The sequence below is a fragment of the Notamacropus eugenii genome, chromosome 1 (assembly GCF_028372415.1).
Source record: "Notamacropus eugenii isolate mMacEug1 chromosome 1, mMacEug1.pri_v2, whole genome shotgun sequence".
NCBI classification, from domain to species: domain Eukaryota; kingdom Metazoa; phylum Chordata; class Mammalia; order Diprotodontia; family Macropodidae; genus Notamacropus; species Notamacropus eugenii.
In genome coordinates, this window is record NC_092872.1 from 714,579,706 (window position 1) to 714,601,262 (window position 21,557).

The window sequence follows — 21,557 nt, forward strand, 5'->3', positions numbered from 1 at the left end:
AAGCATTTATGTAGCACCTACTGTGTGCTAAGTGCTTTTCATGAATATTACCTCATTTGATCCTCACACCTCTGCAAGGTAGGAGCTATCACTAACCCCATTAACCCAAGACATGATCACACAGCGCGTGTGTGTGCGTGTGTGTCTGTGTGTGTGTCTATCTGTCTGTCTGTCTACCTGGACAGGAACTCAGGTCTTCCTGACTCCAAGCCCAGCACTCTACCCCTTGGGACACCTGTTGCCCCTAACACAAAACAGTGACTTATTTTATTGAAATATACCTTCTTTGGAAAGGAGGAAGAACTTCCAACCCTGCCTTCACTACCTAACTCAACAATAACTTTCAATTTTCACATTTTAAAATGTCCACTGAATGTGTAGAATTTTTTGGTTGTGATCTGTAGGGCGTTTTTCTATTTCATAAGCACCTGGGAGCTCTTAAGAGTTAACTCTTTAAGAGAAGTCTTAAACTTCACCAGATTTTAAAATCTTATTTAATGAAGTTTTTTAGTATCAAAATTACACTGAGTTTCCATTTCCAAACAGAAAATAAATTTATTTGAAAAAATAGAAAACATAACAATGAGGGGTAGAGAAAGGAAGGCAACGCACCCTTGCAAAGTTAGACCTCTCCCCAGAGTACAGGCCAACTTGGAAATCATCTCCCTCTCCCCCACCAGGGCTAATTCTGAAGTGGCCCCAGGCAGCAGGCTCTCCTCCTCCTTACTACCAACCACGCTCCTTCTGAGCACTCATCACTCCTTTGCTCGCCAGTATCTTGCAGCCCTGAACAACTGGTGAAGGGGGCGAAAATGCCACTTGACATGTATTAGGAAAAAGCTCTGGTTGTTGTCATCCCACTAGTCTGGGAGGGAACCGGCTTACCTTCCGAGGAGTCTTGATATACAAATGGTAGAGCCACTTGAGGACAGCGATTCTGGTCATCATCCCAATGGCAGGGTCATGCAGGTGGCAGTTTAGCACCTGCATGATCTCATCGAGGTTCAGTGTCACTGGTAATCCTTCAGTGCTGCATACAAGAGCAGAGAGACAGAAGTGAACTACAGCCATCCAAATCAAAGCTGGCCCCTAAGAGACACAAAGGGAAGCCCATGCCCCAGCCACCCACAGGACTCAGCAAATGAGCAGCAGCACCACATCATCATGCTGCACATGGATGTCCCTTTCCAGTCCTCATCTGTCCACTGCCAATTCCCAGCAGCTCCTCTATCACACATTCAGAAAAGAAGGGCCAGGCAAGTGCGTCCCAGGGACTTCTGCCTAGCATCAGCCAGATGAAACCTTCCACATACCATTCAAAAGGCCTCCACCCTCCACTTAACAAGGGGTCAGAGAGTTGTCCAGCTGCTACAAGTCACTTCATTCCAGATTGCAGGGAGTCCAGCAATAGAACAGTATCAAGAAAGTGAGGATTAAGGGCTTCAAAATACCTCTGGCCTGTTCCATCAAGTCATTTGATGATCCTACATGACCCCGCATGCTTTTTTCTGATGCAAAGGCAGATGAACAAAAGCCTCTGCTCAGCACCCCCAGGGGCAGAAATTCTTGGTTTTTCTTGAGATTCAGGTCAGCACACTTCCTCCCAGCCAGAGAGGAGGCTTCTCTTCAACAGCAATCCTACTAAGAGTTTAAACTTCTACAGCCCTTTCAGGTTGACAAAGCACTTTTTTCACAACAGCTTTATAAGGTGACCATATAAATATCATTGCTTCTATTTTAAAGCTGAGCAAGGTGAGGCAAAGAGACATTGAGTTATGAAGTTTTGGAACTGAGATATGAACGTGGGTCTTCTGATATCTCAGCACTTTTAGTAATAATCTGGGGCTATGCTTTCAGAGCCATGACTCCAGTTACAGGCTTTGGTGGCGGCGGCTATTATCTGTAATCTCAACATGGCATCTACTAGCAAGGTGACTTCACAAATACCCCCTCCACGATGTGGCATTTCCTATGGACCCGTACATGGCAGTTAAGATGGCTGCCTGGAGAAAGTGGTATTTCTAAGATGCTGAATTATTCACATATACCAGGAACTCAGCGGCTATGCCTTTTTAATTTGCTCAAAGCCTCTCTGAAGCTCATTTGATGTGAATTCCTAAAGGGCACACTCTCACTCTGTGTGATTTTCAAATGGAATTGCTGGCTAATACGGTTCTATGCTCCCCACGATGCCCATTACAGGGGCAAAGGCAGGCCACCTCATTTCTCTTATAGTCACATGATAGTTTGAGTATGTGATCTGCAGTATAAAACAGAAAGTGGGGCGCCTGAATTGGGCTCTTACTCTTGCAGTGAAATTCTGCCTCAATGGAGATGGTCTTCCCAAGTGTTACTTCTGGCTGGTACTAGTGTATGTCTAAGGGTCCAAAGTCCCCAAATGCCTTGGCAGCCTCACACTGCAGATATGGGCATAAAGCTGCTTGGCCTCTCTCATGAGATTCCACAGCAGAAAGTTTGTGCCAAGGCTCCAGCTCCCAGGCTCTATCCTTGGGATGGGTAAACTTCCTCCTTTGTAATGGGACTCAATTTCTTGGATTTTATTCTGATTTCAGTTTCTCTCTCTCCTCCTCAGGCAGAGTTTATCTTCATGACATCCTGAAGCTGTGACCAAATCTCCAACTTGGCTGGTCTAAGCAAACAACTCCTCATCCCTTCTGTGGCTCTTAGGCACTTCCCATTAAGTCTTTTTCTTACTGCCAGCAGAATCCTGTTATCCTGAAAGCCTCCTGGGGCCCATGGGCCAGTACAAGACACCAGAAACTGCTGCATGGCTTTCCTGAGCACCTGATCCAGCACTTGGCTCGTGGGTATGGGTGATCCAGTTTGGTCCTTCTGTTTGATAACTGTCAAGGCACAAGAGCTTTACTACTTGGTCTCCGCCCAAGGATGGGAGAAAGGTACGGATGTTCAAACGCTCTCTGTAGCACTTTATGCACATCTAGTGAGCAGTATAACAATTCAGTTCTCAGCAGACAGAACTGCCCTAATGTAGTGGAAACCTTGTTTTCATCAGTATCTGAACTTCAGATCACAGGATGCCAGGAGCAACTCTGCCTTGGACCTGCTAAGTGAAGGGCCCCCTTTCCTGCATCTCAGAGCACATGTAGGAAAACAGTGACTATCAGCGTGGTGTCCCAACCTGAAGCAGGACAAGAAGAGACATGCCAAGGAGATTCCCTCTATTTGCCTTCTTGCAGTATAGCTGCTGTGAAATATACAATGCTCCTACATAGCCAGCCCCATAGGGTACTGGGAAGAGGGTAGATCAGAAACATACTCTTCTGCTAGAAATCGCAAAGAAAGTCACGTAGGGTAGAAACAACCCCTGCTATTCCCATCCCCTCCAAGCTAAGTACACACCGTGTCATAGAGCTCTCAGTACAGACCCTGAGACACCAGGTCTAGGAGACTTAGTCAATGACTGGGATGAAAAGCTAGCTCTTGGTGGCTGGTGGAAATGGCATCTTCATTTAGCACAGGAAAAAAGTGTTCAGGTGCCCTTCATGCTAAGTACATACAAAGCACATGCTCTGGTCATCACTTCTTACTGTCCATCTCTGCTTCTTCATTTGGGAAGCTTGGCTGGCCTGTGTAGGACGGTGTATGGCTCACATGCACCCTATTACCTTTCCTGAAAATGCCAGCCAGAGCAATGTATCCCCACAAGTGTACACATGCCTCTCTGAGACCTCACAGTGGCCTTCCCTCAGCCAGTCCAGGCGTCACTTCATCCTGTGTCTCTTTTCATTGGGCTCCCCAGGGAAGAAGGCAGCTGGCCCCAGGCAGGCTGAGGGCAGTAGGGATGCTGCCCTGCAGGAGTGGGGTCAGGTGAAGACGTGGGAGGGTGCAGGTGCCTTTGGGCTGGCCACTTCCATGCATGGGCTGCCCAGTAGCAGCGGCTGCAAGGGCTCAGTTTCTGCAGAGTGCACAGACTGGATCCAAGATCTTGCATGTAGTTCGGCTGGCCTATTTTTGAGCCATTGGTCTACCCTGCCTTCTGGGGTTTTGGCCAGTCAGAGGGGACAGGCCACTCTGGTTCACTCCTGGCTTAAAATATCTTTTTTTCTAGACCTGATTCAGGAAAATCTGAGCCTTTGTGGGACTAACTGTGGGGGGGTCAGTGAATGGCTATCACATGCTGTAGATTTATTAGCACAAATGAATTTTTTACTGAGTCTTTACAACTTGTCTACCAACCTGAGCCAAGAGCTTGAGAAGGAAGTGGCATCGATAATCACAAGCTCCCCATAAAGATGTGCTGGGAGTGCATTTCAAACTGCTTAAGAGAATCTGCCGCTTTACCCTCTGCTCCATGGAAGGTGCCTGTCCCTTAATCACCAGAGCATATAAAACAAGCTTCTGGCTCTGGCAAAGCCCAAATTCCCCAGCTTCTCAGACCTTTCTTCCTACTTAAGTTCTGAACTCTCATTCTTCTGGCTAGTGACAGCTGGAGTCGAAATAAAAAGTCAGGATGCTCTAGATCCAGGGAAAGGCAGAGAAGGAAAGCATACTCTGCTATCCACACCAATTTGGAAGTAACCAGTTAAAAGGAGGCTAAACCAAACAAGATGCTTTCCTGCCAAGTAAAATGATTATGTTTGCTAGCATGGAGCATGAGGTAACTGTGGAGGTTTAATGAACAATCAACCGACCCAACAATTTTAGGAATGATTTTTCAACTATTCAGAGCCTGAAAAATAACAATTTGCTAAGACTCTGCCCTCCTATGAGCTGGGGGAGATTAGTGCTGAGGTCTCTTCCAATGGAAAAACTGTAGTTTTGCACTAATGGGAGTAGCTGGTTTCCCTGCTTCTAGTCTCTTCTCTTTCCAATCCTTTCTTCACTTTCATGCCCAAATAATTTCCTCAAGGCACAGGTTATGGCACCTCACTCTCCTGGGTTGAAAGCTTCCAGGAGATCCCCATTGCTTCATGGACCACATGCCAATGTCCTTGGCCGGTCCTGAAGATCTCCCACAGTCGGGCTCCCCCTCTCTTCCCAAGTCTTCTTTCACATTCCTCCTCTTTGTGAGCTCTAGCTACCAGCTAACTGGACCACAAGCATCACACTGCATTGCCCATCCCTGGGCATCTACGCAAGTCCTCCTCAGCTACTCCTTCAAGGTCTGCTCAGGGTCCCCTCCTGCAAGAAGCAGTTTCTGATTCCTGCCACTGCTCTGTTCTCTCCTTCAATTTTCCTCATCCTATACTTGTGGATGCCCAGTATCCCCTAATAAAACGTAAGGTCTTTGTGGGGCCAAACTATTTTATTTGTATACCAATTGTCTAAAATGATTTTTGAACTGAACCAATCATCCTCAGCTAGCCAACCAAAGCATGGGAGACCTTCGTGACAGCAAGCCAGGGCAAGGCATCTTCAGTTTGCATCACTACAAAAATCACTAGTGGTTTCAACATGTCACAAGTGTGGCTCAAGTCCTATACCACTATGGATGAAAGCTCTATGCATGTAGAAAAGTAAGACCAATACTGGAGAGTGGACTGCTCAGGAGCTAGGGCCTCGGCCTGCAGAAGAACTTTCAATACAAATTGCAGGGAAAGTCAAGTGGTTTCTGGTGTCGGTCTGACATTGGACCTTACTTTGCTGGAGTTTATGGGCCTAACTAGTCAATTTGGGACACATAATAAGAGTGGGGGAGGGAAATCCTCTCCTCATTACACGATTTCTGCAGGGCAGAGCCAATGCCCAGCGGGAGAATGAAAAGTCTCTTGCAAAGCTCTTGTTCACTCCACATAAGAAAATGCCACTCCTAAGGTTGTCAGGTTTCCCTAAACTCACAGTTTCTATGGATATAGCAGACCCTATAGTCTGCCTGGGGTGGGATGGGAGTGGAACGACCCCTCAACGGGCCTCTCACACCCCAGTGAATTCCATATATTTCTCAAAGAAAAAAAAAACACATCTGCTTCAAGCCATTCCCAACGGGAGGGAGCCCAGTGGAAACACAGTGGTAATCCCGCCACCACGTGGCAATCCCGCCACCATGTGGCAATCCCACCACACTGCACTAGCCTTTACCCAATATTCTTTTTAGTCACAGGCAACTTGGATGGCCATTGAGGAACATTAAGAGACTTGAGTTTCTGCAACTTCTGACCCACCACCTCCACCTGGTGTGGTGTGTCCCTTTGGGGCCCCCCACACTGAGGGTACTTTGGGACCTTCCTTCAGGACACATGGCGCAGTAGAAGTTTAGCACAGCCTCTGGCCCATTAACTCATCTGCAAAACGAGGCAGATGGGGGAGGGGACATGACTTAATGGCCTCTAAGTTCTTTTCCGGCCCCACATCTAGGATTATGTGATACTTCACCCCATTTTCTACAAACCTTCTCGTGTGAAGCATACCCTCCTCCATTCCTCTTCTGACCCCCCAGCTCCTAATGAATGCCCTGATGACTGTGGTTCTGGGTTCTCTTCCCAGACCCTCTCCTTCCTTGCAAAGACCTTCTGGTGGCACAAATGACTTACCTAGCTGGAGTGAAGACACTGAAGCTGGAGTCACAAGAAGCATCTAAGCAGCCTGGAAACAGGGACAGGAACAGACCCATTAGCTTGAAGACAAATGATCCCTCAGCAATAAGGGACATGGTCCAAAGACATACTGAGCTCATGAGTGTCTTTACAGAAAGGTGGAAGCAGACAGTCGGCTGTGATTCCAGTGGTTCCTTACTTATTTCTCTGAGATACCAGGGCAGTGTTTCAAGCCTGGGGTCACAGTATTCTCTCCAGGCTGGGGTCAGGCCAAGCACTGAGTAGTCTTGGAGACTTCAAAGGGGGCCTGTGGTCTCTGAAGGACAGATTCCCTACAAAGTTTATGCCCCTCAATTCCTCCTCTGTCTGCCAGCTAGCTCAAATCTGTTTACTAACATTTAGCTAATCAGTTCATTCCTTCTTACAAGAATGAAATGAACCATCATCCACAACTGATTTTCAACACTCAAAGTGTTAGAAATCCTAACATCTTTTCCCCTTTGTCACATGGTTAAGATTTTTTAGGTCATGAGGAACTGGAGAGCCCTCTTTAGGACTCTCGCTGAAATTCAGGAAGATAATACTTTACAAAGCAGAAAGCGGGGAAGAAGTAGGTGCTAGTGGTGCTTGACCTGTCTGAAGAAAGACAGGTGACGTTTTGGGCTACTCTCTGACATAAATGGAAACTAATGATAGTGAACTTTAATTAAGAGAATGCCCATATTTGGGGGCTGTATGAGAATTCAAATGTACCAAATATTTCCTCAGATGTATTGGATAGGATGTGCTTTTTTTTTTTTTAGTAGAAAATGTTATTATAAGAGTGTGTGTTGTCACAGGACTTATCCCTAACTTCCATTAGGCCTGAGTTCCCTGAAAGTATAAAGGAGAAAAAAATAAATCCTTGTCTCTGTGCATGAGCACACTCAGAATGGCCTTCAATGCCCAGGCCTCCTGCATGGCAGCACGATCCTAGGTTTGAGTTCTTTACATAAGCAGGAAGGATTGGAGCAGTCAGGATGGGTCTTCCTCTACTTTGGCAGAGCAACTTGGTCTCTCTCAGTCTTATGAGGCTACAGTTTGGGAACTCAACTTTCAAAAGGAAAGTTGAGTCAACAAAGAGAAACTCCAGCCAGATTTCTCACTCGGTGGCAAGGCTTCTTCACTGGAATGACTATTTTATTCAATAACTCAAGTACCACAAAGAAACTGGATCTAAGACTACTCTATTTTTTTTTCAGGTCAACATCCTTCTCTCAGCCTCGGTTCATTAATTCAACTAGCCCTCAGAGCCTACTATACATGTGTGATATCTCCCAAGCAGCTTTGGTAAGTGAAAGCTTCAAAGCAGTTGCTGTACTGCGCTGAGAGCTCACAGATGAGCCACACCCAGGAATAACTATGAACTGAGCTCCTAGCTGCCATAACATCATTTATAGGGCATTAAAACAAGAACTCAAACTGTTTGGCTTGTGTGGTTAGGGTAATGCTTTGGTTGGAATGCAGCTGCTTGAAGAATGTGGAGGAATTTCTTTTAAAAGATAAATTAGCTGCATTGGCCGGGAATCGAACCCGGGCCTCCCGCGTGGCAGGCGAGAATTCTACCACTGAACCACCAATGCTCCAGCTGTGAAGAAGCCTGCTCCCAGCTGCCATGTCTCACTCCTCTCATGCAGGCTTACTCCTCTCATTCAGAGAAATTTCTTCCCTCTGAGTTTGACCCAGCCACATAAATAGAATAAGGTGGCAAAGGGCTCCCCTTGGGAGAAGGGGAGCTAACTAACTCTCAGGCTATGGGGTAGCCATACAAAGCCACTATATGGCTGAAGCTGTACAAGAAAAATGTAAGATCCCCACGATCCTCCCCCAGTAAAAAAAAAAATACTCCCCTCAGGTCACCAACAGAAAATATCTATAGAATGCCACATTAATGACAGGTTGAGAGAGAGACAGAGACAGAGAGACAGAGACAGAGACAGAGAGAGAGACACACAAAGAAAGAAAAATGAAACCAGATTTTTAACAATTCTTTCAAAAGTTTGCTGTTGCATTGGCCGGGAATCGAACCCGGGCCTCCCGCGTGGCAGGCGAGAATTCTACCACTGAACCACCAATGCTCCAGCTGTGCTCAGATCTGCCTCCAGCTGTTTTGTTCGGCTCAACTCCCAGTGGCCGACAGCGTCACTGTAACATGACACTTAGAGGCCTCCTGTGCTCCGTTCTATTCAGTGCCACATATCAGGCCCGTCTGAGACTACATGCAACTCTGATTTTCTGATTATGTTAAAAATAAAGAATCTGAGAACAGCTATAAACTCATTCTAAACTGTGGAATCCCTGCAGGTCCCCTGGGTAGTCTGCTCAGCTTTGAGGATGCTAGGAAGCTACAAAGGAATTCATTCTCTGGTTCCTGGTTTTAAAAAGAGTCCCAAAGACTTCCAGGGCCCCAGAGTTAACAGATAACCCTTCACCATAAATAACAATACTAATCCAACATTATGAAACTGTTAAGCTCTTCACACCTTCTAGTGGTCTAGGCAAATTGGCACAAAAATCAATTTGATGGCACATGTATAAATGACAAAAGACAGCTAAGTTTACAAGGAGAGTCCCAGGCCAGGCAGGGATGGCCAAGGTGACTGAGAATGGCTCAGGAGTAGGCCTACAGCTCTTGTAAGCTGCCTTCCCTGACCAGGCCTATAGAAGCCGTGGGCATTCCCAGATATGGGGGGCCACTCTGGCACAGACACTTCTCCTGCTCTCCTGCAAGAGCCACCTCTCAGGCAAATGCTCAGGGGCTTTAGGGGCTGCCTTCTAGAAGGAAGCCAGGAACTAAAGCTGAATGGGGCAGTTATAGGTCACTAGCCTAGAGCTGATCTGGCCCTGGTGGGTATAGCCTACCCCAGGAATCAATAACAATTACTTATTAGGCACCTACTATGTACCTAAGGTGCTGAGCACACAAAGGCAAACAAGAAATAGGCCTTGTCCTCAAAAGAGACAACAGGTTGAAATACATAAATGCAAGATACATGCCAAATAAGCCCAAAGAAATTATGCGGTGGTAGGCACTGGCAAGTGGGAGATGGGGTTGTCAGGAAAAGCTGCAGATACAGAGATGGTAGCCCTTGGGCTGAGCCTTGAAGAAAATCAAGGATCACAAGAGTGAAAATGAGGATGGAGGAAGTGGTGCTCCAGGAACAGGGGGAACAATTCGTGCAAAGACATGGAAGTGGGGACGTATGAGAAGCAGGGAGAAGGCTGATTTGGCAGGACTGTAGGGCTGGTGCATGAAGGAGAGTAATGTTCAGATTTCTAAGGACAATGGAGTGTGCATATGGGCCCAGAGAGAAGAGGGAGCCACTGGAGTTTTCTGCTCAAGAGAGTAATGGGTCAGATCTGAGCTTCAGGTCTATTCTATCCTCAGGGAGGATGTAATGGAAAGAGAAGAGACTGGGGGTAGGGAGACCAAGGAGGAGGCGTTGGCCACAGTCCAGGTGAGAGGTCATGAATGGACAGAAGGGCACAGACAGAGACTGCAGTCATTCCAATCACCAAGCCCCGAGGAGCTTAGTTCCCCAGGACACTCACCATTGGCAGTCACCTCCTGCTTGGCTAATGAATCATCTGGGCTGGTCTCTGGATGTCCCAGGGCTCTGGGCCTTGGTTCATCTGGCTCATCGTCCTCAGGTGTGACCAGTTTCATCAGGCTCTGGTTGCACACATTGGCCATCTCCTTGATGCCTGATTGGACTGATGTAAGGGGCAGCACAGCCCATGGGAAGAAGAGAGAAGCTGGGCTCTCACTCTACCCTGTGTAACCTCTTCTAAGCCCCAACCTCCTCATCTGTAGTATGAGGGGGCTGAACCCCCTGATCACATGAACTTGGGGTTCTCTTTCATACATGAAGGCTACAACACAGACTAAACAACAGGCTAACACTACCTGACTCATTTTCCCCCTTGGTCAGCTCAGTCCCTGCCTCCTCTGGGTGGCTCTGGCTTCTTCTGCCAATACCCTCTTCCAGCGTCTGCTTACACTAACTGGCTTAGTGCTTAGATCCCCAACAATGGGTGACACTGATATCAATGTCTTGGAACCCAAGGAGAGCACCCAGGAGGTGACCCCAACCACACTTCTGTTTCTACTAAGCAGAGACAGCAAAGACTCTCAAATTCAGTCACTCACTGATCTCAGGCAGAAGGGGTGGTCTGGAGTTAGTGAAAAGTTCTCCAAGAATCCCCCAACTTCTCAGCCCCTCTTGGGATTGGTCTTATCTCTGCCGCCCAAGGGCTAAGGATACTTTTCTTTCGGTCATCGTAGGCCAGGCAGGGCAAAACAGCTGTCAGGATTCCTGAGGAGTAGGGCAACATCACCCGGCCAGCCAGCTGGATGAATTCCCTCATCCAACACATAGCTGTGAGCTGAATCAGATCATCTGAAAGAGAAGGCATCAGGGGCACGTTGAGTCCATGGACAAAGGGTGAGGGGAAAACTAACGCCAGGAGTCAGGGTTCTTCCTGACCTGAATGAGAAGACTCCACCTCATCCTGGAAACCCAGGAGCAGCCTGTGCTGTGCTCTCAGATGACAACAGCAATCCTAGAGCTTTGTGTCCCTGCTGCACATGTCACCAGGAAGGGACAAATGGGCAAGTCTCTAATTCCTCCCCAGCACAGGCTACCAGGCCCATCATAGTCGCCACAACAGTGCTGTCCTACTTCTCAAGACTCCCACCTCCAAGGTGACAGTCTTTCCAGAGCCCCAGAGGTTGTGGAGAAACAGCTACAAAGGACCAAGCCCTGAGAAGGGCCTGGAGCTACAAAGCTGCAACCCTCCAACACTCACCTGAGTCCTGGCAGTGAATCACCAGTGTGTTGGCCATTTCAGCAAACTTGACACTGGAGGGATTCTTTTTAATTTCTTTTAAGAATTCTCCGAGAGCTACCTCACACCTACCAAGAGGAGAGAAAGAAGAGTTATGTGCCAGCCACACCTACTCCTGGCTTTATTTTTCTGTGGCAAGTGCAGCGGTGATGGCAGGATACAAGGAGACCAGGGTGAGATTCTAATTTCATGGCAAACTGTGGGATCTTGGACAATCACTCAACCTTCTCCAGCCTGTCTCCTCAGCTGGAAAATAAGGTGGATGAGCTAGATGACCATTCAAACTCCTTCCAAACTGAATAAGCCAAGGATCTCTTTTAGACCCAGCCAGAATTTCTAGAGAACAGAAGGTCATATCTGTCCTATTTACTCTGTGTAAGAATTGTTCAAGTCAGGAGGAAGCCCTACTGATAACAGGCTGCTCTTCTCCTGCTTCTTCCATATGCATGAGTACAAGGGAATCCACTGGACTATTCACACACTGGACTCACATTTTCCGTATTTCTTTGCTGTTGTCTCCCAGGATGGGAAAGAGCCCGTCGAGGATCTCAGGAAGGTAATCTAACAGGTTAATATCGGGCACAGACTCAAGGACCAGGATCTGAGCCAAAAGAAAGCAAAATGGAAGAGTCACTATCTCCAAAAAACTAAAAAAAGTTGCCTTCCCAGAGTCACCCTGCCAGTGAGTGTGTGAGGCCACACAACCAGTCACTGGTGGAAGCCAGCATAGAGCAACCACACTTACCCAGGAGATGATGAACTGCCGGGCATACTGATTGTTGGAGTAAATCCTCTCCCGCAGCAAGGGGATGAAGCTCACTAGGTCAAACTTGTTGTTTTCGGTCACGATGTCCTGTAGGCCAAAGCAGAACTTGAATAAGACATCAGCCTACTTCTCCACATTCTTCCCAGAACACTCAGTGACCCAGGCATTCTGTCAGTAGAACACAGAGGACTAGCTAATGCTGAGTTATGATTCTGGGAAAGATGAGTTGCCTAAGCCTAACAGATAAAGAAGAGGGAAAGAGAAGGGAATCAAGTAAGGACAGGAGATTCCAAGGGGTCAATGCAGAAGGAGCGATGGAATCTCAAAGGCAGGAATAAGTACATGACACAAGGAAACAGCAAACCCTTGAAGACCAAGGAAGGATTTGCATTCAATAAAACTAGCATGTTGTTTCCTTAGAAAGAGCTGAGAGGGAAGCGAATGTATGCCACAAGGAAGGCAAAGCAGGACAGGAAGAAAACTATTCAACTTATTGAAGATGAGGGAGTGGGATTTGAAAAACACAGCATGAGTGAATGCCAAAGCCAAAGAGCTTCATGTGGGAAGGAGGGGGCAGCAGTGCATGAATGCGAACAAGACGGTCACCATGATGAATACCTTCAAGAGACGGTCCAGGAGCTCAGAGCCACTTTTGACATTGGGATCTGGATCAGCGGCCAACTAGAAGGCAAGGAAATGTGAGAAGTTTAGCACCTCACAAACCCCCTAGATGCAGAAGGCAATGAAAAATGACTAACGTGGCTTTTGTCCTCACAAGCAAACTCAAGAGTCTCTTATTTTTGGAACACAAGGCTAAAGAACCTGGGGATGGGCAGAAGAAGCTGGGTTAGGCAAAATGAAACCTCAGCAAGGAGCTGAGGCCCAGCTTAACAACCTCGTTCTTCAGGGACTGTGAGTTACTGCTATGTGCAGATACTTTTCCTTCCTCCCCAGACTTCAAAATTTAATATTATGCTTTTCCCCATCCTACCCCTTCCCTCCCCCAAAACATCTAATCCTGGGAAAGTGGGCCAGAGCTAGGCTCCAATGCCTCCACAGGGCTGTGTGAAGGCTGCAGTAGCTGCAACACAGCAGGCCCCTCGACTTGCCAAGAAAGGCATATAAAGGAGGACTGGAAGGCTAGCCTGTGATTTGTGCAGTCATTTTCAGTTGTGTCCGACTTTTCATGACCCCATTTGGGGGTTTTCTTGGCAAACACACTAGAGTGGTTTGCATTTCCTTCTCCAGCTGATTTTACACATGAGGAAAATAAGGCCACAGGGCTTCAATGACTTGCCCAGGGTCACACAGCTAGTATTTGAACTCAGGTTTTCCTGACTCCAGGCTTGGCACTCTATCCACCATGTCACCTGCTGCCCCTAGCATGTTATTAGGAGAGGTCAAAGGTTTCATACAGAAGGTAGGCCTTCACAAGAGCACAAGTGAGAAGTCCCAGCTCCACAGGAAAGGGAAATCTTTACCTTGCTAAGCCCATCAAAAAGCACATCAAAATGGGGCAGGACAGAGCCCCGGGCCACCTTGACAATATTGTACAGGGCCTCACAGGCGTAGTAGCGCAGCCGGCTATCAGCATCATTGAAGCATGTTAGCACTGGTTCAATCAGCTCCTTCAGGTACAATCCCGAGTCCTGGTGGGTGAAAGAGGGATTGAACAAAGAAAGAATGAATAAGCGCCCCAATTCTCACAGATCTACATTTGGCTCCCACTTGTAGCATGAGTTCTCAGGAACAAAACTAAGGAGAGAACTTAAGGATCTGGTTTAGGGTCTGCAAGATAGCACACCTGCCTCCTAGGATTGAGTATGGGGCTGGGCATGGGGATTAAGCCATGCCTGATGGTCCTAATACACAGAGAATATAGCTAGGTCTGCAGAAAAATCCGCACTTTGCATTTCTCAGGGGATATTTGGAAGACTCCCTAGACTTACCTTGCCCAATGCAATGGAGCAGGCTGCTAGCCCAATAAGACCCCCTTTCCGGCTGTGAGGGTGCTGAGAGAGAGCAAATTCCTGGGACAGAATCTGGATCACATGCTTAACTTGTACTGTGTTATTCTGGGCTACAAACTCTCGAACCAGCCTAGGGACAGAGAAGAGAGAGGGGTAGCAGAGGAAAAGTCAACCTGGAAACAGGGCCTCCCATCACAGTCTGAACTGGTCATGCCTATGATTTTCTCCTCACTACCCCCACCCCCCCACCCCAGATTCTGCATGAAGCCACAGAAGCCTCCAAATCCACCCTCACAGGACATTCAAAGCAGTGGATCCAAAGCCAGCCTGCTCTGGTTCAACACAAAATCCAAACAGTCAGGAGCAGGATTGCGATGCTGAAGTTCCACACTTTGGGTTAGGAAAGCAAAAGGAGAAAGATGACTAGTTTAGAAAAGGGAATTGGGAGTTAGTAAGTCCAGGTTCTTTCCCAGTTTTCTGGCCATTTCCCCATCTTGTATCAGTTTCCTGTAATGTAAAATGAAATAATCTAGGGCTCCATTTTGATCAGCCTTCTCTCTGCATGCTCTCTCCATTAAAAAAAAAAATTCAATTTTCTTTTATTTTTAGTTCTGAATTCTTTCTCCCTGAGAAAGCAAGAAAACCAAAACCTAGTGCAAATATGTATAGTCCTATGTTAGCCATGTCATAAATATGGAGTGTGTATCTATCCATCTACTCTATCTATCTATCATCTATCTATCTGCGCTCTACACTGAGTCTGTCACCTTTCCTTCAGGAGGAGGATGGCATCTACATGCTCTCCTGATCTCAGCAACTCCCATGAATTCAACTAGTGGTTCCTATGCAGATGCCCCCCAGATCTGGATCCACACACAGCCTCTGTCTCTACACTGAGCTAGAATGACTACATATGTGGCACCTCTCTCTCCCCTGAACTCCAGCTACACATCACCAATACCCACTTTCAGCTGGATGTGTCGTTGGACTGTTAACTCAACATGTACCCAGCAGAAAGCATCTCTCCCTACTTCTGTTGAGAGAACTGTCAGGTTTGTAATCTTAGAATCCTTCTCAAGAACTCCTCTCCCTTAGCCTCACAGCCAGTCAACCTCCAAGTGCTGTGGCTCTGACCTTCCAACTCCATCTCCCATCAGTTCCCTTCTGTCCACTCACGTGAGCACGTTAAAGCCCCCATCACTTGTTACAGCAGCCTCCTAATTCATCTCCCTGTGAAACTGACATTCCTAAGACACTGTCCTTACCATGCCCTGCCCAGCTCCCTTCACCTTTGGAGAAAAGCACCGACTCCTCTGCACAGCTTTCCCAGTCCTTCCCAGTACGGCTTCCACCACCTTTCCAGGCTTTACATGTCATCCTTCTTCCTCCATTCTCTTTTCCAGACAAACTGGCCTCAGGGCTATTCTCTCTTTCCTGCTTCCATGTCCTCCAGAGGTCCTTGGTATTCCTTGAGGTTAGTTCCTGGAGGTTTAGCTTGGGTGCCACCTCCTAGGTGAAGCCTGTCTGTATCCCTGCACCTCCTCCACTCCAGTTATTAGTGACAATCCTCAGAATATGTGTGTGTATTTCCCCCAATATAATTAATGTAAGCTCTTTGAAGGCAGGGCCTATGCCTTTTGTGTTTTTGTTAACTCCTGTGTGTGGGCATTTAATATATATTCGCTGAATGAATGAAATCTGAGAGCACCTGCAGTCTTACTTCCTGGAGTGGGAGGACTGAGTTCTTTAAAGTCCAACGGCCCAGAAATGTGCATGTTTAAATTCCCACCTTACTGAACACCGTAGGCAGTTTACTTCTGAGGCAGAGTCTGTGATCAGAATGAGGCAGGCTCTGCTTTGTAATAAATGTTAACAGCAGGGGGTCAAAGTCATCCCCTTAGCCATGCCCACATGAGCATATCCAGTTATCTTTTGGCACCATCTACTCACAGAAGCAAACCTACTTCTCTCCAGCTTATTCACACTACTCAAACCCAATGCTAAGTCAGGTCAACCTGGAGAGAGCCCTAAACCTCAGGGAATAACCTAGCTAGAGGACCTCCCTAATTACAGACTTTGGAGGCCCTTTCCCTTCCCAGGGGTCCAGCATTCACCAGTGCTCTCAAATTCCTGGCAATCTTTACAGACCTCCCCTCAGTGGAGAGGACTTTCAGAAGTCTTATGTTCGAATCTGGTTAATTTCCATAGCAACACAGGAAGATTTTCAATCCAAGCTGAGGATGAGCAGGTTCACCTAATAAACTTGTCTTTCAACTTCTCCTACTCCCCTGACCGGACAGATCAGTCAAATGGGAAACCCTGGAGTCTGCAGCGCAGGAGTTGAGAAGGCACTGCAGATGCTGCTTTGCACAGCATTGGTGGTTCAGTGGTAGAATTCTCGCCTGCCACGCGGGAGGCCCGGGTTCGATTCCCGGCCAATGCAACAGTCTTTTCCCTTTACTCCCTCCTTCTGCTGCTCCTTCAAAACACAAGGGCCTCTTTTGAATCACTGCACTCTTCAAATCTGTGAGTATATAAACACACTCCCTATGGAAGAAATAGTACCCATTCCACAGCTGCACTCACATCTTTAACATCTAAAGGAATGCCTGCCACACTCCTTATCCTGTCACCGGACTGGGAACCAATTCAGAAAGTGAAGAATGTACAGACAGATTTGTCAAATTCATGGTACTGAACATGAGAGGCAGGAAAAATGCCCAAGTCTTCATGTTTTTCTTTTACCCCAGGGGGAAGAACACATCTACGTCTGGTCTCTGTCCCAACACATCGGGAAGTTCTAATGTACAAACACACTTGGCCCCCTCAGCCTCAGGCCTGCTCTTTAGCTGCTGATGTGGCAGCTGGACAAGAATGCTGTGTACAGCACACACACAAGGGGGCCTTGAGGCGGCTGCTCTAAAGAGCTGCTAGCACAGCTGCTGACAGCTGGAGCATTGGTGGTTCAGTGGTAGAATTCTCGCCTGCCACGCGGGAGGCCCGGGTTCGATTCCCGGCCAATGCAGTAGCAATTTTTTTTTTCTTTTCTTTTAAAGAAACCCTAACAGGATGAACCTGATGTTTAGTTCTGAACAAAATACTTAGAAAACAAAGTTATTTTCTGGCTTGTCTTCTACCTTGAGTGGTAAATGTCCTTTAACAAAAAAGATCAGTTCCTTGGGAGCTACAGCAACACCAAGTCCTTGACTGGTGGGGATCAGGGGAAAGCGTCCTGTTCACCAGCACCTTGGTGAGCTGTGAGATGTACTCTGGCACTCCATACTCCTATTATCCAGGCCCCTCTGGCCCTTCCCCCCAGTGCCCAGGCAAACGCTTCAGCTTCACTTCCTGGTCAGTCAAGGAAGGGCAAGCTGAAGCAGGGCAATAAGAGCAACCCCACATTTTAGGGAAGGCTCAGGTGGAAGAAAGACCCTAGTCAAGAGGTGAGACTATTCCTGGGTCTCTAGTGTCTTCTACACAGCCACCAAAGGGGAGCCATGCCCTGCTGCCCATGGGGGTCACCAAAGAAAGGAAGGTCTTTCAGGAAGTCTGCTAAGTCCAAGCTTGATCCAGGGGCCTTTCTGAATCATCTCCTACTCTGTCTCCAGTTTCTCTAAAGCAAAGCAGGGCAGGCTAATTCTGAGCAGGTTCAAGTCTGCTGAAGCAAACTCCTTTTTGTTTTTGCTGACTCTAAGGTGAGGGGGAAGAGAGAGGATTCCCCCAAGTGCCCAACACCCTTAGTCAGCTGACTGAATTTATCAATACAGCATTTCTGAAGCATCCCTTCTGTGCCAGGTACTATGTGTTTGCCAATGGATCTACAAAGACAAAAACTAAACCTTTTCCACCCTCAAGAAGCTTATGTTCCAGTGCGGGAACACAGCACATGCATGTGAGGGCAGGCACCAGACCTGTGATCTCATTAGCACAGAGAACACCCAGCTAAGTAAGCTCTTCTGCCACATAGGCTGGCCTCTTCCCTGTACAAAGCTGGCCTGTTTGGCTGGAGCAGAATACACAAGGAGGCCTAAGGTGCAATCAGTGCACCTTAAGGTGCAAGGCAGGAGCCACAGCGTAAAGGGCTTTAAATGCCAAAGGGAGGTGTTGGCTTTTTCCCTGAGAGACAACAGAGAGCTGCTCAAGTGTCCTGCACAGGGGATTGATGGTTGGCCATAGGCTTTTAGGGATATCAATATGACAGTTCAGTGGGGACTGGAGTGGAATGGGAAGGGACTGGAGGTGGATAGTCATTTAACAGCAACTGCAAGAGTCCTGCTGGGTGGCCATGAAGGGACATGAACTAGAGTGATGGCTGTGTGGGGGAAGAGAAAAAGAATGGCTAGAAAAGATGACACGGACATAGAAATGACAAGGCCTGGGGAGGGAGGGAGAAGGAATAACAAAGAATGAGTGAGGGACTGGAAGGTCAGCAGTGCTCTGATCAGGAAAGGGGAAGGGATGGAGAGATTTTGGTCTTAGGCCCCAACAGACTGTCCTGGAGCCTGGGGGAGGGCCAAGGGGCAACCTATAGAGGGGCTTCCTCATGGATACACAGCCCGGCTGCTGAGCGTTTTTGAGAAAAAAGGAAGTGATAGTCTAAAGCAGAGGATCAGGATCAGAGAAGAAGGGGGCCTTAAAGATCTGAACTTCACAGACAAGTAAACAGAGGCTGAGAGGTAAAGGGACACAGATCCTCCATCTCCAAATACAGGTCACTTTTTGCTTTAGCTTTTAAGTTTCCCGCTGGCCACATGGGGTGCCTTGCCTTCCCTGCCTCTTTCCCTCTTCTCAGGGACCTCCCCACCTTGGGGTGCTCTGACTTCTTCCTCCCACCCACATCAGCTTGACACCCCCTTTAAGGCTGACCTCTCACTCCAGCTGGATCTGCTCTCCCAACTGTTCATCCAGTGGACTTGGGATTTTGCATGCACATTCTGTTACCTCCCAAACTTGGTTTGGACTAGTCCCCAGTCCTGTGGCCCTTTGTATTCTGACAGTAGCAGGCACACAGCAGGTCTTCAGTCCATGTGTGATTGGCTGAATCCGTGAAAACTGGAGAAGAAGGTAAGAGCAAGCCAGCGAACATCACAAGGGACCAGACTCCGGATGCTATCACTATCACAGAGTGTGCATCACATGGTCTGGTCCGTCTGGCTAATCAATGCCACATCTGGCTCCACAAGCCCCTTGGCTCAGTTTATTTGAGGAGAACTTGGGAGGAAGGGGGAGGATTAGATAAAGGAAATGGCACTCCCTTGGTGCAGTGGAGAGCACTGCCTCTGGATTCCCAGGTCTGCCACTTACACCTCAGTTTCCTCATCTGTAAAATGAGGGGATTAGACCTGAAGGCCTCTGAGTTTCCTTCATGCTCTGAATCTATAAACTTAATACCAAATTAGCATTTTGTGTACACACACACACACACACACACACACACACACACACACACACACAGCACTACTTAAGCCACACACATTGAAATAGGCATATCCAGCCAGGGAGCACTGAACACAGCTGCCAGACCACCATCTACTCTCCTGGTCACAGAATTCCAGTAAAGATGGAGAGGAGGGGACAAGGAAGGGGAAGAGTTGTAGGGAAGTATATTAATGAGGAAATGGCTCCAATTCTGCTCTCAACTCTCTAAAACATGTACCCATCAGACAGTGAGTCAGCGTGCCCAATTCATGCAACAGGCCCAGACAAGGTTAGTGACTCACTACTGGAGCTGAAATGTGACTCCAAGTTCTCTAGGTTCACCCTTCAGACTGTTTCTTTTTGACTTGCTGGGGAGAAATCTTAGACTGGACTGGCCTAAATTAAATCAACATTTCCTTACTAAGTACCATCAGAGACAGTTCACTGTATGGACCAGGTGCTCAGTGACAGACTAGGTGATATTACATAAGAAGTGTCTTAGGAAGTCACAGAACAAAGTATCGGTGCAGTGGGGGGGAATGCTTCTAAATTACTATCACTGGAGCAAAGACTCGCTATGTTGGAAGGAACTTCTGAGTCAATCCATATACAACTCCCACCTTCAGAATCTCCTTAACAACGTATTCACCAAGTGGTCATCCAGCCTGTAAGGGGGAACCCTCCTGTGTGTTCATCCTTCATTGCCGAAGAAGACCATGCCATCAGAGAAATAATGACATGACTTGCACTTGACTTTGTTTTGAGTGAGGGAGGGCTGTGCAGGTCACCAGCCTCACTTCTCCTCCAGAGCCATCTGGATCCAGTGACCAGATATTCATCAGGATGACTGGAGATGACCCAGGATGAGGCAACTGGGGTTAAGTGACTTGCCCAAGGTCACACAGCTAGTGAGTGTCAAGTGTCTGAGGTGAGAATTGAACTCGGGTCCTCCTGACTCCTGCACTGGTGCTTTATCCACTGCACCACCTAGCTGCCCTTACGGGGGACCCTCCTAACACAAGAAAGAACAAGCATTTCTGAGATGCCACTTTTTAAGAAGTACTACAAGAGAATGTTTTGTTTATCTTCTGACAGGTAGCAGGTCAACAGTGAACACAAACCCTCTTAACCACGTCTGGGCAAGGTGGCTGCACAAAGAATCTCAAATGTTCTCTCAGACATATCTTAGTAGTCCAGGGCCCATCACTGCTGTCCTAACTTCACAGGAGAGGAAACAAGCCAAGTAACTGGCCTGTCCATCACTTAGGCAGCAGGACAGAATGCCTGAGGGGACTGAACACTTTATGTGATATTAGTCTGAAGGCTGCCACAGCCAACTGTGGTTCTACAGGAAAATCTAGAAGCACTCTCATTTTATTTTATAAACTTCTGCAGGAGGAGCTGTTAGGACAAAAGACTTTGAGTCCTTTGTAACAGCTCCCATGCATGACCCCTTCTTCTCCTCTGACAACTGCCATCACCTCACTCTGGACTTAGGGCAGCAGGCTGCTGGGGGGCCAGCCCACCCTCCCCTCAGCTGCCCCTTACTCAGTAAGCTCCAATGGCTCCTGTCACCTCCAGGATCACACACAAAATCCGCTGGTGTTCAAAGTGCTCCAAAACCTGTTCTCCATCCCCACTCCCACTCCTTTCCTGGCTTCTTCTGCCACATGCCTGACCCAATGACGCTGGCTGGCCTTGGTGCCTGGAATTCTTCATTTCTCCCTCCTGCCTTCCTTAAAGTCCTAGTTAAAGCCCCACTTTCGACAGGGAGCCTTTTTGGATCACTACTCATTCTAGCACCTTCCCTCTGTGACCATCTCTAATCTATCCTCTCCACTGCTTGTCTGTACATAGCTGTTTGCATACTGCATCCTCTATTAGACCATGAGATACTTGAAAGCAGGATGTCTTCTGCCTCTCTTTATATCCCCTTCACTTAGCATGGTGTTTGGCACATAGGAGGTATTTCATAAATGTTCATTAAGTGACTGACTGAGG

General features: G+C 47.6%; 1 protein-coding gene and 4 non-coding genes across 8 annotated transcripts in view; 2 read left to right on the forward strand and 3 right to left on the reverse strand.

Moving 5' to 3' along the window:
• Positions 1-21,557, reverse strand: part of VAC14 (VAC14 component of PIKFYVE complex) — a 131,879-nt gene that overhangs the window by 96,154 nt on the left and 14,168 nt on the right. For all 4 annotated transcript variants that reach the window (XR_011972957.1, XM_072636586.1, XM_072636587.1 and 1 more), the window contains exons 2-11: positions 14,118-14,268; positions 13,650-13,817; positions 12,787-12,849; positions 12,148-12,255; positions 11,894-12,003; positions 11,364-11,470; positions 10,820-10,954; positions 10,107-10,259; positions 6,513-6,564; positions 886-1,030 (exon numbers count right to left, since the gene is read on the reverse strand). Coding sequence is in view for 3 of the 4 variants with exons in the window: in XM_072636586.1 (XP_072492687.1) it covers positions 886-1,030; positions 6,513-6,564; positions 10,107-10,259; positions 10,820-10,954; positions 11,364-11,470; positions 11,894-12,003; positions 12,148-12,255; positions 12,787-12,849; positions 13,650-13,817; positions 14,118-14,268 (1,192 nt within the window). In the remaining variant the exon portion in view is untranslated. The remainder of the gene's footprint in view (positions 1-885; positions 1,031-6,512; positions 6,565-10,106; positions 10,260-10,819; positions 10,955-11,363; positions 11,471-11,893; positions 12,004-12,147; positions 12,256-12,786; positions 12,850-13,649; positions 13,818-14,117; positions 14,269-21,557) is intronic.
• TRNAG-GCC (transfer RNA glycine (anticodon GCC)) lies at positions 8,067-8,137 on the reverse strand. The gene has a single exon. It is a non-coding gene; the product is annotated as a tRNA-Gly (tRNA).
• On the reverse strand, positions 8,562-8,632 carry TRNAG-GCC (transfer RNA glycine (anticodon GCC)). The gene has a single exon. It is a non-coding gene; the product is annotated as a tRNA-Gly (tRNA).
• Positions 16,511-16,581, forward strand: TRNAG-GCC (transfer RNA glycine (anticodon GCC)). Its single transcript has one exon. It is a non-coding gene; the product is annotated as a tRNA-Gly (tRNA).
• Positions 17,093-17,163, forward strand: TRNAG-GCC (transfer RNA glycine (anticodon GCC)). The gene has a single exon. It is a non-coding gene; the product is annotated as a tRNA-Gly (tRNA).